At 33.1% G+C, this 15,058-nt stretch overlaps 1 protein-coding gene and 1 pseudogene across 1 annotated transcript; one reads left to right on the forward strand and one right to left on the reverse strand.

The window, feature by feature from the left end:
* Positions 1 to 3,516: 3,516 nt before the first annotated feature.
* LOC106370499 lies at positions 3,517 to 4,897 on the forward strand (annotated as a pseudogene).
* A 1,695-nt stretch (positions 4,898 to 6,592) lies between these two features.
* On the reverse strand, positions 6,593 to 9,296 carry LOC106371929 (zinc finger CCCH domain-containing protein 58-like). Its single transcript, XM_013812044.3, has 7 exons — positions 8,940 to 9,296; positions 8,731 to 8,879; positions 8,468 to 8,533; positions 8,264 to 8,383; positions 7,913 to 8,182; positions 7,596 to 7,838; positions 6,593 to 7,375 (listed from the first exon to the last, which is right to left on the reverse strand). The coding sequence occupies exons 1-7, from the start codon at positions 9,016 to 9,018 to the stop codon at positions 7,007 to 7,009; spliced, it is 1,296 nt and encodes a 431-aa protein (XP_013667498.2). The 5' UTR covers positions 9,019 to 9,296; the 3' UTR covers positions 6,593 to 7,006.
* Positions 9,297 to 15,058: the final 5,762 nt, after the last annotated feature.

Genomic DNA, 15,058 nt, shown 5'->3' on the forward strand with positions numbered 1-15,058 from the left:
TGGCTATGAGAAATAGAAGAGGCTGAACGAGCAGATGATGAAGAGGATGTACCCGAACGAGGTGTTCCCGAACATTCAAGACCGTAGTTTTTTTTTTTTACCAAAAACTCGGAATATTTTATTTTTATTTGTAGAACTTTGAATTATCTAATATGTTTTCAGTTTAATTTTAATTTTATATTTTCGAATTTAAATTTCACAAATTATTTTTTAAAAAAATATTTTTTTTAAAAAAATTAATTTTTTCGAAATTCCGAGGAAAAGCACCCTCGGAAATTTCCGACGACCTTTTCCTCGGAATAAGTCGTGGAATTTAAAAAAAAAATCGAGGGAATGTTCCTCGGAATTTTCCGAGGGACTACGTTCCTCGGAAATTTCCGAGGGCCACTTTCCTCGGAAATTTCCGAGGGCCACGTTCCGAGGAAGTCCTCCTCGGTATATTCCGAGGAACTTTCCGACGATCTAGTGGTCCTCGGAGTTCCTCGAAAATTCAGTTCCTCGGAATTCCGTCGGAAATTCCGAGGGATTTCCGAGGAAAAATGAATTTCCGAGGAGTTATTTCCGAGGATTTTTTTCGTCGGTATGTCGTTGGAATAGCGTTATTCCGACGACATACCGACGATTTTTTCCCTTACGCCCGCTGTTTTCTTGTAGGGGGCCTACCTTGTTGCTCTTGTGTTGGGCAGTTTTGATCCAACTTTGCTTTACAGTTCTTTTGAGCTTTCCGAACTTCCCATTGACTATCAATTCTTTTTCTTCAGACTGGTCCCGTTAATAGTATGGTAAATGTACACAAGACTAAACTAATGGGTTCGATTATCTATATTGTTAAAGTGTCTTTGGCTTTTGAAGTTATATGTGTTCAGTCTTATATAATTTCATTAATAAACTACAAATCGAGAAAAATGTCTTAAATATTGTATGCACGAGGATAAAACATGAGAAAAAGACAAAAATAGCACTAAATCAAGTTTTTGTTCCCAAACTAGCACTCAAGGTCAAAAGTCACAAAAATAGCACTAATGTTTTATCAAAAGTCACAAACTTAGGATTTAGAGTTAAAGGGTAGGATTTAGGATTTAGGGTTTAGGGTTTAGAGTTTAGGGTTTAGAATTTAGGGTTTAAGGTTTAGGGTTTAGGGTTCAGGGTTTAGAGTTTAGATTTAGGGTTTAGGGTTTAGGGTTTAGGGTTTAGAGTTTAGAGTTTAGGGTTTAGAGTTTAGAAATGAGGTTTTGGGGATAAGATTTCAAATTTTGAAAAATAAAAAAATTAAAATTTTCAAAGGATAAACTTAGAAAGGTGTTATTTTGGTCATTTTAGTTTTTGAGTGCTATTTTTATAATATAACTTAGAAATATGCTATTTTGGAGATTTGCCCGATAAAACATAGTAAAATGCAATTATTTGCAAGTCATAGCTCTTTTAAGCTATTTGAAATAACATTGCGGTTACTAGAGGAAAATGTAGATTACATACTTGCATACCGCCAACGAAATGTAAGGGTCCATCGTGTACATAGGCAGTCCAAGCAATATGTGTCTTCCTTAAATCTATTTTTGACATTCGATTTTAATTTTAAAATTTGATAGGTATTGTTTCGGAATATTGATTCACGTGCCCGATTATTAATTGTTTTCTTTGACTAATCTTTCTCTAACATATGCTGAAAAATTCTTAAACCCAAACCGTGTATCAATTCGATTCGTTATATATGAATCAAAATAATCTTCACACCTAAAGTACTAGTTTATACATATACACCTAAATTACTAGTTTATACATGTCGCAAAACATCAGCCTTTTTTACCGTTGGATACCGTCGAACGTTCTACTAAAGACAATAACCAAAACATATATATAGATAAAAGCTTGTCACACCAAAAAATATATGTTTGCGGTTATTCAGTTCTGATATCATTAAAGAAGAATTATATATAGTTGATCTCAAACCTAATATTTAATAATATTTTATGTTATATTTCTACTTCTTTCAACCTGGAAACTCCTAAGTTTAATGTATCATCAATCCACAACGATTCAAAGATAAGTGTTCTGGCTCATCACGTATGTTTAGTTTAAAGTCTCTAATAATCATAGTCATCGTTTGTAAGAGGCTGAAACTAGCGTCAGCGACCAATATTTAAGACGTGTATCTGGAAATACATTAGATGGATTTAAACGCAGCGATCATTTAACGTTGTTGATATACGTCGACTTCGGACGCCGGAATTAACGGCGTTAATAATTTTTGGAAATCTGGCGCGGCGTCTATGTTTTCAGAAATCCGGCGTCGATTTCTCTCTCAACTTTTTGTTGTTTTGCCGTAATCTGTGTCTATTTCCGGTCATTTGGACGTTGACGCACAGCGTCTTACTTACGAACAGGGCTATTATTGAATGATTAACTAGTTTTTGACCCTTTATAGCTCTTAGTTAAAGTCGTGTTATCGTTGACTATGAACACTTTTCGTGAATTCATCATATATATTGTTTGTCGGGTAAGACATTAATTTCTAAATGCAATCACATGTGACAAATAACTACTGGAAGCTCATGTGTAATCCTAGAAAATTACAAACGCAAAGAGACTAATTTTGTGTTGACTTGTGTTTGTTTGCATACATGGACATCAATACAAAATTGTCCACTGAGATATTAAATTTAAAAAAAGAAATGTAAACGTACGTTGTAAGCATTTTAATTTGTGTGTGGTTCATCTTGTCTTTCCTTAACCACTCCCATTGAAAAAAATCATTGCTAGATGACAAAAAATCTATTCTCATTTCTATTTCCGCTTAAAATGCGGGTAACCATGTGATTTCATCAGGGGGCTTCTAAAATAAATTTAGATTAACACTTAAATGTAACTAAACTAAACAAATCAAAATACGATAGAAAACTCGAATGTTTATGTCGCTTATTGGGAGAAAATTTTAAGCTTACTGATTTTGAAATATATTCAAATTGTTAATAAAATTGGTTAGAAGACAAATTCATGATTCTATATACCTCAGTACAAACGAATTTATTAGACACCACCCTAATTGACAGGGGATTTAATTTTTGAGAAATATCGATTTTTTTTACGTAGACCCTTGACCTTTAGGTTATGGTATGTGGGGTTATAATGCATATTGCACGTGACCATTAAGCAGATTATTTGAGTTAATTAAATTAGATTGATCCCATCGAGCTAAAATATACTGTGACATTCCATATTTGCAGTAGTTCTAATGATTCTTGGCCTCCTTCTTAGGCTTTCATAAGTAGCCATATATACATACATACTGTATACACACGTTAAAAAATGAGACTAACCGGTGAATAGTAATGTTCAGAAAACAAATTTAAAGAAACAGTCAATTAAGCTGTTTAAAACCGGTTTCGATTTATGTTAACGAATGATATATTAAAAAATTTATAAAAATCCGAGTAATTAATGTGCGAAAGTTTAATTATTTCTGTCGCTGAAGCCTAAATTTAATATCTTTGGAAAAGAGATAAAAAAAAAACCAAAAAAAGGAAAGAAAAAAAGAAGAAGAAGATGATGGTCTACTAAAAGCAGTTAAATCAAAAGTGATGTCTCTCTATCAAGCTCAATGTCTCTCTATTTATAACAGCACTTCACTTTCATTCCCAAACAACACTCATCATCTTTAGACAGAAGCAAAACAACAACAACAAAAAAAAAAACCTTCTCCCTTTACTCATCTTTAGCCAAAACCCTAGAAGAAACCTCCTTTTGGAAAAAACCCATTTCTTCATCATCATGTCAACCTCCAAAACCCTAAATCATAATAAACCCTGTGGAACATCGCAAACTCAAATGGTTTTTTCTGTAATCCACCAAAACACAACCAACACAACGACCACCACAACTGCCACAACCGGCGAGAGAAGAGGCCGGAGATCAAAGCAAGCAGAGCCAGGGAGATTCTTAGGAGTCAGGACGTCCATGGGGTCGTTACGCAGCAGAGATCAGAGATCCAACCACCAAAGAACGTCACTGGCTCGGCACTTTCGACACTGCTCACGAAGCCGCTCTTGCCTACGATAGAGCAGCTCTTTCAATGAGAGGCACTCAAGGTCGAACTAACTTCGTCTACACTCCAACTGATGTTCACACTATCCTCACAAACCCTAATCTTCACTCTCTCATCGTCTCTCCTTATAATAACCAATCTTTCTTACCAAACTCTTCTCCTCAGTTTGTTATTGATCATCTTCCTCATTATCAAAAATATCAGCAACCTAAACATACTCTCCCCCAAGCCGTCTCACCCGTCGCTTCTTTCAAAACGCCTGTTCGTCATCAAAACGCAGATACTCAAGCGTTTGGTAATAGTCCTCAGAACTCGTCTTCTAACGGCTCGCTATCTTCTTCACTAGACGAAGAAGGCAACTTCTTCTCGCTAGAAGGAACTAACTCCAGTACCAACTCGGGTTACTTGGACTGCATTGTCCCACACCACTGCCTTAAACCACCTGCGGAAACCACAACCATCCAAAACCAAACCGGAGCAGGTTTCACAACTCCGGCAAGCAAGGCCTTTGAGTCACCCGGAGGGTTTAGTAGTAGTTACTTCGATGATGGTGATATGCTGATGATGAATCGTCATGAGTTCGGTTCGTGTGATCTCTCTGCCATGAGCACTAACTATGGTGCTGGTGCTTCAATGTCAATGGAAGATTACGCTATAATGGAGCCTCAAGATTTCTCTTCTCCTATCGCTGCTTTTGGTGATGTTACAGACACAGGCTTCTACTCACTCTATTAGAACATTCTTTTTGATATTTTTGTTTTTAAGTAATAATATAAACGTTATTCCATGGTCATTTTGATTTTTGTCGTTGACAATATGTTATCTACTTAATTATATATTCTGCTTATTGTATCATGCACCATAAGGTTACCTTACCATGAAGTTTTATTTTCTTTCTTTATTTTGTATGATTTTTTAATATCATGGATTTGACTAGCAAACGGTGTTAATGCGAGTTATATTATAGATCACTTTTTGTCCATGCTACTTCCAACACACTCATTATGTAATATTATAAGTGGTGTGTATAATATAATGAAATCAATGTCTTACTCAAAACAGATATTTGACTCGACGTGAATAACTGAGATATGTTAATTATTTTGACAGGATTATTAGATTAGTTGCAGAAACTCAAGTATCCATAGTTTTGAACTTTTGATGCTCGGTTATTGTGAAAGTTTATGACAATTGTAAATTTGGCATTAGTTTGAATTTTAATATAAGATATATATATATATATATATATATATATATATATATTTTTTTTTTCTTTTTAATATAAGGGATATATATATGGTTATGCGAAAAATATTAAGATTAAATACACAGGAGATTTGGCTTCAAATTTTGCATTTTAATTTAATAATATTAGGGAAAGTGAGATGGACTTTTAGTGAAGTAGCATGATGGTGTTTACATGTGTTCTGGTCATGAATTGTTTGGTCTTTGATTTCACAGTCAGTGTTTCATGTCTCCCTTCTTTTGCAACTTTTGTCTACAACAACTCAACATCACAACTCTTTCTGTCTTTAAAAAACATCTGGTTAAGGTTTTTGTCTTTGTTTCATAGAACTCAATTAGTCCCCTTTCCAATGTTGATCAACTTCACTTTACTTAATAAAACTATCAGATCCAATCAAAGCTGTCATACAGATCAAACATAGATACACACGCACGCATATGTGTGTGTGTATATATATATAACAATGCGCCATGGAGTTCATATATGATGCTTTAGAATTTGTTTGGCGCCAAAGAAAATAACTTGCAAACAACTATGTATTCTATAACATTTATAATCCCAATCGGAAGTTATATATTTAAAATATAAAGAGCCAGTGCGGAGGGCTTTGGCTTCTGTAGATCAAAAATGATGAATGGGATTGTGGCACTCCACTCGCCACGTATCACTATAATCGCCATAAATCTGTGAAGTCTACCATAATATAAAAGCGATATCTTTAGCCAGCCTTTAAAAATGGTAGATTATCTAATTGCCAAACTGAGAGATAAATCGTTTAATGATTAGTAGTATATGGGTTGTTGATAGATTTTGTTGTGATGTTTCATTGACCAAACTCATGATTATGATTTTTCAGTTGTTTGAGTAAAACTAGACGCAATGAACAAACCGCACATGCACATGTTATATCACCGACATAAAGAACCAAGTACGAGAATTACTGACTTCTACGTCCACATTAACAGTGTTTTTTACCCACCCTACTTTTCATAGCATGATCAGAGTCGTACGGATCGAGTGTAGAACAAGAAGAACGAAAATAGAAACGTGACACCGAAACCTGTTATATATTTTCTGTTCCTCTTCTTGTTGCTGCTCCCAACCATTTAGAATCGGACTGTTTCAAGACTATTGCGTTTACTATTTAACATATTTGACATTTTGTTTACATTTAGAAATTAAAAGTCTTTTGCCAAACCATTTTTTTTTAGCAAGTAAAGGGTTGACTGAAACATTATACATGTATCTTCTCTTGAAAATAACAAGGGTTTTACTTAATAACTTCACCTTTTAAAAAAACGCAATTAAAAAGAAAAATCGGATTCTCGATCAAAACCCATTTTCCATAACCTTTTTCCTTAAAAAACAAAGGATTTTCAGGCCATTTTATTAACAATTGTTTTCGAAAAGTTTGAATAGAAAAAAAGGAAAGAAAAAAAAAGATAGATGGCCGTATGAAGGAATCATATGAACATGGTAAGAGAGACATAAGAGGAGAGACATAACACATAAAACTAGGCTGCTTTCGTCTCTCTCTGCTTCTACTTCTACTTCTGCTTCCTGTTGTTGTCTCCACCCAAAAACGAATCTTTTTCCTTTTTATGTTCCTGAGTTCATGAAAGTTTGATGAAAAGAAGATAGAGAGAAAAAAGAGAGATGATAACCTAAGAAGAATAGAGAGAGTTTCTCTTCTCTTCTCTCCTTTGAGTTTTGTCTCTTTAACTTGAAGCCTTAACCTCATCCTCAATGCTAGCCGAGTCACCATTTTTGGTCTCAGCAACAGGCTCGGACTGGCTCACGCCGCCAGTCATAGAAGAAGAAACTCCAGCGGACACAGTTTCCGAGCCACCACTTGTTGTGGTTTTTGGTTTAACGGAGCTCGAAGAGTGAAGTTCTGTGCGTTGGTCAGACGTGGATGATGATGACGCAGCTAATGTGCCGAGCGATGAGGATCCGAGAGGGTAAGTGAGCGAAGAAGCAGACGTGCTGTAGCTTAGTGAAGAAGAGCCCATGGAGTGATCAAATTTGCAGTCAGGCCCAAACTTACAGATCCCATGTTGCGCAAAGTGGCTGCATGGCGCTGTGCCCTGCAAATGTTTCTTATTCTTATTAGCTTTCTCGCTGTTATTAAGATGCATTACGTCTGAACAGAGCTTTATAACCAATTCAAGAAACAGAGTTTCTACACGGAACTTATCATTAATTCATAACAATAAACTCTATAACGTTGAGTTCATGACAATTTCATGACCGTTCTGTTCATGACGCAAGGCGTAAAAGCTAAAATAGGCAATGAGTGAGACTTACAGGACGAAGTGGGAGGCCAATATTGCTGAGATTAACTCCTTTTGGTGGTGCTGCTTCAAGAGGATGATGGAATCTGCAAGAGGCTCCAAATTTACAGTCTCCGGTTCTCATAAAGTATTGACAGTCAGGTTCTCCAGGTCTCTGAGGAAAAGATTGCTCCTTATTTGAAGATAGGCTCGTTTGATAAGAAGGCGCCAAAGGAACAGAGCTTGATCCCATAGAGGGTTGACTCCCAGGGGAAGCCTAAACAAAATTAAAATGAGACTTTGTTAAGATTAAGAGGTAAGGAAGAAAGTAGGATCGTTTTGGAACGTTACCTGGTAAGGGTTCCAGCCCGGGTATGGAACCATACCCGTAGGAGGAAGAACCATTTGGCTGTAAGTACCGTAAGGGCTTTGAACATATGAGCCTGGTAATAGCTGAGGTCTCGCTACAAAAACACCTGACTGAGAGTGTAACGATGGATAAATAGCTGATAACTGCTGAGATGGAGGTTGTACACCAGGAGGAAGGGGATGGTGAAACCGACATGTGGAACCGAATTTACAATGACCGGTTCTCATGTAATAGGAGCATTCTTTCTCACCCTGTAAGGAAAAACCATTGAGAGATCAATACACCACCAAAAGAAACAAAGACAAAACCAGAGAGAGATTGAACAAACAAACCGGGCGTAATGGGAATCCCATGTAGTTTAATGAGACAGTAACAGAATCTCCTCCTCTTTGTCTAGGATGGTGATACTTGCAAGAAGCACCGAACTTACATGTTCCCGTTCTCATAAAATGCTGTTCAAATAAAAAGCATAAAAAAAATGAGACTTGGCTACACTAAAGAAAGTTTAAGCATTGCTTTAATTGTATAGATGAAACCTGACACACGGGCTGTCCCATTCTCTCAGGGAAATCTCCAGGTTCTGTTCTGAGACCTCCCAAGACCTAAAAGAATGAAAACATCTAGTTAAGAGCTTCCAAGCAAACTACATGGTGTTAGTGATATTAGATCATATAGATACAACAATGCATCTGTGATCAAACTGAATCACCCCAATTGACTGATTAAACACACATGGGAAGCAGACAAAAAGGTAGTAACTTTATCAAAAACAGAGAGAGAGAGAGGCAGAGGTTATTACCGGTACACGGTTTGGTGGGTGGTTGAACCGACACCTGGAACCGTACCCGCAAACACCGGTTCGTAAGTAATAAATACAATCAGGCTCATCGGGTCGCTCCGGGAATGATTCACCTCCACCGCCTCGCAGCCCTAACCGCCACGTCGAACCTACAAAAAACCGCATTTTGAAAAACAACGATTGCAAAACGCTAAATCGCAACGTTATACCTTCTAAACCGGTTTCGGTTCCGGGAGGTGATGGATCCGCCCGCGAGCCTTCTTCGCCGACGCGACCGTACCGCTCCATATCGTTTATCTCCCTAACCTCTCTGCCGAGCAATGTTGAGCTCCGATCAAATGGGAGTGTCGGGGAAGGAAGTTTCTTCTTCTTCTTTTGTTTGTTTGGAGAAGGAAGAAACGGACAAAGAAGCACGGATCGTGGTTGGGTTCTGTCTCAACACCACTCTCTCTCAGTCGCTCGCTTGATCTCTCTCTCTGCTTAAAGTTGTTAAATTCAGTTTTTGTTTTCGTCTGTGCCGATATTTTTGGTTTTAATTCGTAAGGACTAAGGAGTTATTTGTTAATTATTATTTTTATTTTATTTGGAAGGGGGATGGAGGGGGGAGGTGTTGATCTTTCTTTATGCGTGGGTCGCCTTTTTGCCGGTGGTGGTTAATATACGCGCCAAACATTAGACTACATGACTTCTCTTTACATAGATTTTTCTATCTATTTATTTTAATTAAATATATTAAATAAATTTATAAAAATTGCATAATTACCAAAAATTAAAATTAAACAATATTTATAAAATTTGTAAATATATAAAAAAAAATTAACGATTATAATTTTCTAAAAAAATTGTATACATTTTTGAAAATTTTAGTAGTAAAATTGTATAATTTAAAAATATATAATTAAATTATATTTTGAAATTTATAATGCCATATTTGAATATATTTATTTAATGATGATTTATGAGTTATTCACATATTCTAAAAAAATTTCCAAAAATATAAATTGGCATTAAATGTAATATATGAGTTATTACCATATTTTAAAAAGTTTACCAAAAATATAAATTAACATTAAATGCAATTGTCCATGTCATATTAAACTATAAGACATGTCATCAATTTCAGTAGTCATGTCATATTTGTTTTGTGAAATTGATTGTAGAAATGACATGTGGCAAAATCACTTCGCAAATATAGTCTAGGGGATTGCTTTCTATTCTTGATATTTTCTATTTTTATCAACTATTGATTTTGATTTACTGTGAAATTTATACCTTCAAAATGAAACACTTGAAATAATATGTGGATATGTTTTTAAAAAATACCCTAGGATAACATTAATTTTTTTTTAAAAGATATTTATGCCCTCATAGCTAGCTGAATCAGGTATTTTGAACATTATTATGTATTGATTTTTTAGCTTTTTAATGTAGGTATCTTATATATTAAAACATAAGTCACAACCTTGATTCATGTGTGATTTTTTTAAAAATAGACCTAATGGAATTATTGCTAGAAAGTCATGTTACGTTTAATATCTAATCTTATCATTTAAATTTTGGGCCTACCAGAAATTTTTATTGGACTATCAATAATTGGATTAAACAATAGATGATACATTGGATTTATAGATAGTATAAATTAAATAGATATAATTTAATGTTTTAATACTACACCTCTATATGCTAAATATTTAAATATTTGTCAATGTTAACTTTAAAATTATAAATTTTTTTTAAAATAAAAAAAATCATATTATCTAACAATGATTAATCTTTACCACCTTAAACCAATGAAAAAAATTTTAAACTACATAGTTTATTTTAAAAATTAAACAAAAACTAAATGTTTAATTATTTACTCGATAATATAAATCTGTGAAGCGAAAAGTTTAATTTTTTAAAAACTTTCTAAATTTGTGAAATGTTACAATATCTTTGAATATGAAAATAAAACAATATTTTACTAATCTTTATATATATTTACGATTTTAATAATGAAATAATAATCCGAAAATATATATATATAAGAAGATACAAATACATGTGAAAGTTTGAAACAATTTATTCAATGAAAAAAATCTACAGTAAACTTATTATGTTTTAAAAATTGATATACCAATTTAGAATTGAAAATAAAATATTTATATAAAAATAAATGATAACAAAAATCCGCGCGGTTGCGTGGATCGAGATCTAATTTTCTATATTACAACGAATTAGAAATGATGCTAGTGAAACTTTTGTATATATAATCAAGATGGATTATAGGTAAAAATCAAGATTAATTATCGATGTAAATAGAAAATCGGATATTTTATCAACTAAGCATGATTAACCCCGGTCTATTAGCCGGGGTTCTTAACTCATGATTTGACAATTTTTTTTAAACACTTTTTGGCTAAGAAACAGCTCTTATATCTCTTATTTAAGAGACGGTTCTTAACTTTTCTTAGTTAAAATCTAAGAAAAGCTAAGAACCGTCTCTTAGTCGAAGCTAAAAAATCCAGTTAAGAGATTAGAGTTAATCATGGTCTAAGGCATTGAAAGTGATTACCGATTAGAATGAACTTCTACCAATTTTTGGATGGTGGGGTTCAAAATTTGACTTTGATCTACAAAACAATGAGTTTACAAACTTGTGTACTTAGACCATGAGATTTTTAGAGTGAGATTCTTAGCGGAAGTTAAGAAACTGTTTTTTAACTTTTAACTAAAAAAACTAAGAACCAGTTCTTAAAGTCTTTATTTAAGAACCGGTTCTTAGTTTTTTTAATTAAAAGTTAAGAAACAGTTTTTTAACTTCCGCTAAGAACTCCATCTTAAGAACCCCGGGTTAATCATGCTCTTAGCTCTTGAAACAAAAACACCACACACACAAAATCACATATTAAATGTGTAGACACATATATTGTGAAATATAGAGTTGTCTCTCCAAATGCAATATCTTACTATATAAATTATTTTTAAATGGCAAATGGTCGTTTGGAAATTGTAATGGTTAGGAAAACAAAAGTCAAATAAATTAAACTCTGTCGGTTCAAGTTGCAAATATAGCAAGAAGACAATTTCTTTGTCAAAATCAACTCATGTCTTATTAATCTTTTTTTTTATATATCATATATCTTATTTAATATTTGATGCTAACATTTTGTTTTCTCAACCAATCTGCTAGTTATTTTGTAAACTTGCCCATGGGTCGCTATTCGCTACTACACTGCTCGAGCATGTTAGAGTTATATTTTTTGTGCTAACGTTGATTACGACGTATCCACCTTATATTCTTGGTTTGATATATTATCTACGCCTAACATTTTTGACTAGCTGTGTTTGTCGAGTATGGCCAGATACAAAACAGTTTTTCGTATATGTAATATTTTAACTGTAAACGTTATACACAAGAATTTAGCAAAAAAAAAACGTTATAAACAAGAATTATTTCTTTGTTAATTAATAAAGTCCCAAACAAACCCGTAGTCTTTCAAAATTTGAAAGCAGCCGTTGATAATATCTTTTAGTGGACGTAAATCTTCCCAAGGATTAAAACTAGAGAGGATGAGATATTCATATTCCTTGAGAAGATTACTACGCCGTTACCATTAGATTACACTCACTTTGGTTAAACGATATGAATATAACTATACCATTAAACAAATTATCTCTATCTGCATGCAGAAACTATAAAAGTAATAGAACACAATTAAATAAAAGACAACCGACCAAGAGAAACCAATATTACCATTTGATAAATGATTGGTTTTGATATTCGTTGACAAACAGTAGATTTCCTTTCTGAAATCGTGAATGCAAATAAGGAAACTCGTTGAAGTCTTGGCGCCTCGAGCTGTTTACAGTTTGTCCTGATTTTGACATGGGCTTGTATAGAGGGAAACAATATTCACAAATGAAAACTATAAAAGTTTATAAAAGAATACAAAAATAAAATTGGAATTTCATTTTTTTAAACATTAGAAAACCTTTTTTAACCAAGCGCTCGTAGCTTGGTGGTAAAGGAGGTACAGCTGTACTGTTCGCCACCCGGGTTCGAGCCTTGGCCACAACGGATTTAACATCCTTTCCGTTGGGGCGCTGGACCTCTTTCGGGGGATAGTTGGGAATGTGGCTGTCCAGATACCAGAGTTATCAAAAAAAAAAAAGAATACAAAAATAACTTGTTTTATTTGCACAAAGAAAAATTGACGTGGTGAGAAGGAGATTGCGGAAAGTATTTGTCTTGCACGCTCACGCAAAGAGTGTGAATCGCACTCAACACGAAACGTTTAAGAGTCACTTCATAGCATTATTACCACTTCTGATATTTATATGGAATCGTAATTTTAATGCGTTGTATGAATTATTACTTACCAAGGTCATCATCGTAGTATAAGTAAAACTAGGTAATAATCATGCGCAAGTGTGATTATTAGTTTCGTTATTTTTAATAAAAAGATATTAAATTTGTTTAATCTGAATATTGGTTCGGTTTTAAGTTTTTTTTTTTGGTTTTCAATCCTCTAAAATATAACTATTATTTTAAATTAATATTCAATTTAGTTTATTCGGTTAAAATGTTTGATTTTTTTTAGTTTTTTGGGTCAAAACTAAACATTAATATTTGCATATTATGAATTTTAGATAGTAGTCATGTCGAATCAATAGTTTCATATTATAGTTTCTAAACAGATAATAATTTAAGAAAAAGAAAAGAAAAATATTAAGACAAATTATTTCACTAAAATTTGGTCGGCAGTGAAAGAAACATTAAGAAAAGATATTTCAACTTTCAAAAGAAATAGATTCTTCATTTGTGGTGAATACTTAATTACAAGGTGCTCACATCAAGGTGCACATTTATATGTGTATGTAAAAAGTATATAAAATAATTTAAAATATATAAATATATTGTTAATTAATATTAAATGACATTTTTGTTCAAAATAATACATGAAAGATAAAATTAAAATTAATTTAAAATAAAAAAGGCCTTGACATTAGTCATTTTTTCATATAAAGAAAATAAAATTGTATCCGTAAATAGGGGTGGACACAGATCGAATATCTGGGTATTTGGAAGCATTCGTGTCGATTCGATCTTTAGCCACCTAGATATTCGGTGACTCGGATATCCGAAATGTTTTAGAATTTTAAAGAATATCCGATTTGATCCGTAAATAAAATAAAATTTTTTAAAAAATTGAAAATTTTAATAATAACATTTTATCACAAAAATAAAACATTATTTAACTTTTTAAATTCTAGTACCTAATATAATAAATTTAATTCATAAAAATATTGTAAAACTGATATCAAGTATAATATATATAACATATATATATAATTCTTTACATATATGTATATATATGGATATAACAGATCGAATTAGATATATGTTCTTAAAAATATTGGTATTTGCGATTTGCTTCTTTTTTGGATATTGTATTTTATTATTTGATTTGTTTCGTAGAGTTACGGATATCCAGATTTTTTGATTCAAATAAAAATGGATAACGAATCGAATCAAAATTTATGAATATTTTGCTCAACTTTATCCGTAAACAATAAAAATAATATATATACAGTTTGGCTTTTGATTCATTATTTATTTTTATTCGAACAGAAAAATCCAGAGTTTTATTGGAACCATGTATGTGAGTTTTATATTAATAAAAAGCGCAAAGTACATAATTTGAACACATTTATGAATATAGTGTGAACGCGTTAGCATACTTATTATCAAATTAATGTCAGGTTATCACATGTCTATTATAGTGTGAATGCATTTATTACAATGTTTCTCTTTTAATATATAAGGGATATGTCAAACATGATTATTTCACCGGCCATCGTAAATTCGTAAGAGCACCGGCAGTGGTCATTTTAAAAATGGTTTCTCCCCACAAATATAAATAAAAAAAGGAATAGGAGGAGAGAGGAATGGAAAAGGAAGAGAATCGATTTTTCTCCCAGAAACTTTAACATGTTTTAAAGAGACTAATGACCGGTTGTCAACTTTCTATTACTGCACTTCTATCTTTCACTTTAAATTTTAGATTTACATTGAAGGTCACATTCCTCTTATTTAATTACACGCTAGGACACATTATGTCACTAAAACACGTTTTTTAGGAGCTGAAGGTGGGTCCCAACTAAATCTTAACTGATTTGTTCAATTCTAACCAGAGAATTGCCAACTAGCTTATCACTTTGGTGGACTTTATTCACAGCCCTTGATGCTGAAAAAATTTAAATGGCCCAAATCAAACTTAACAGATCTTGATAAGACATATATTTGCCACTTCACCACAACCATTAGATTTACCACCAATCGACG

Source organism: Brassica napus (genome assembly GCF_020379485.1).
Source record: "Brassica napus cultivar Da-Ae chromosome C9 unlocalized genomic scaffold, Da-Ae chrC09_Random_69, whole genome shotgun sequence".
Taxonomy (NCBI): domain Eukaryota; kingdom Viridiplantae; phylum Streptophyta; class Magnoliopsida; order Brassicales; family Brassicaceae; genus Brassica; species Brassica napus.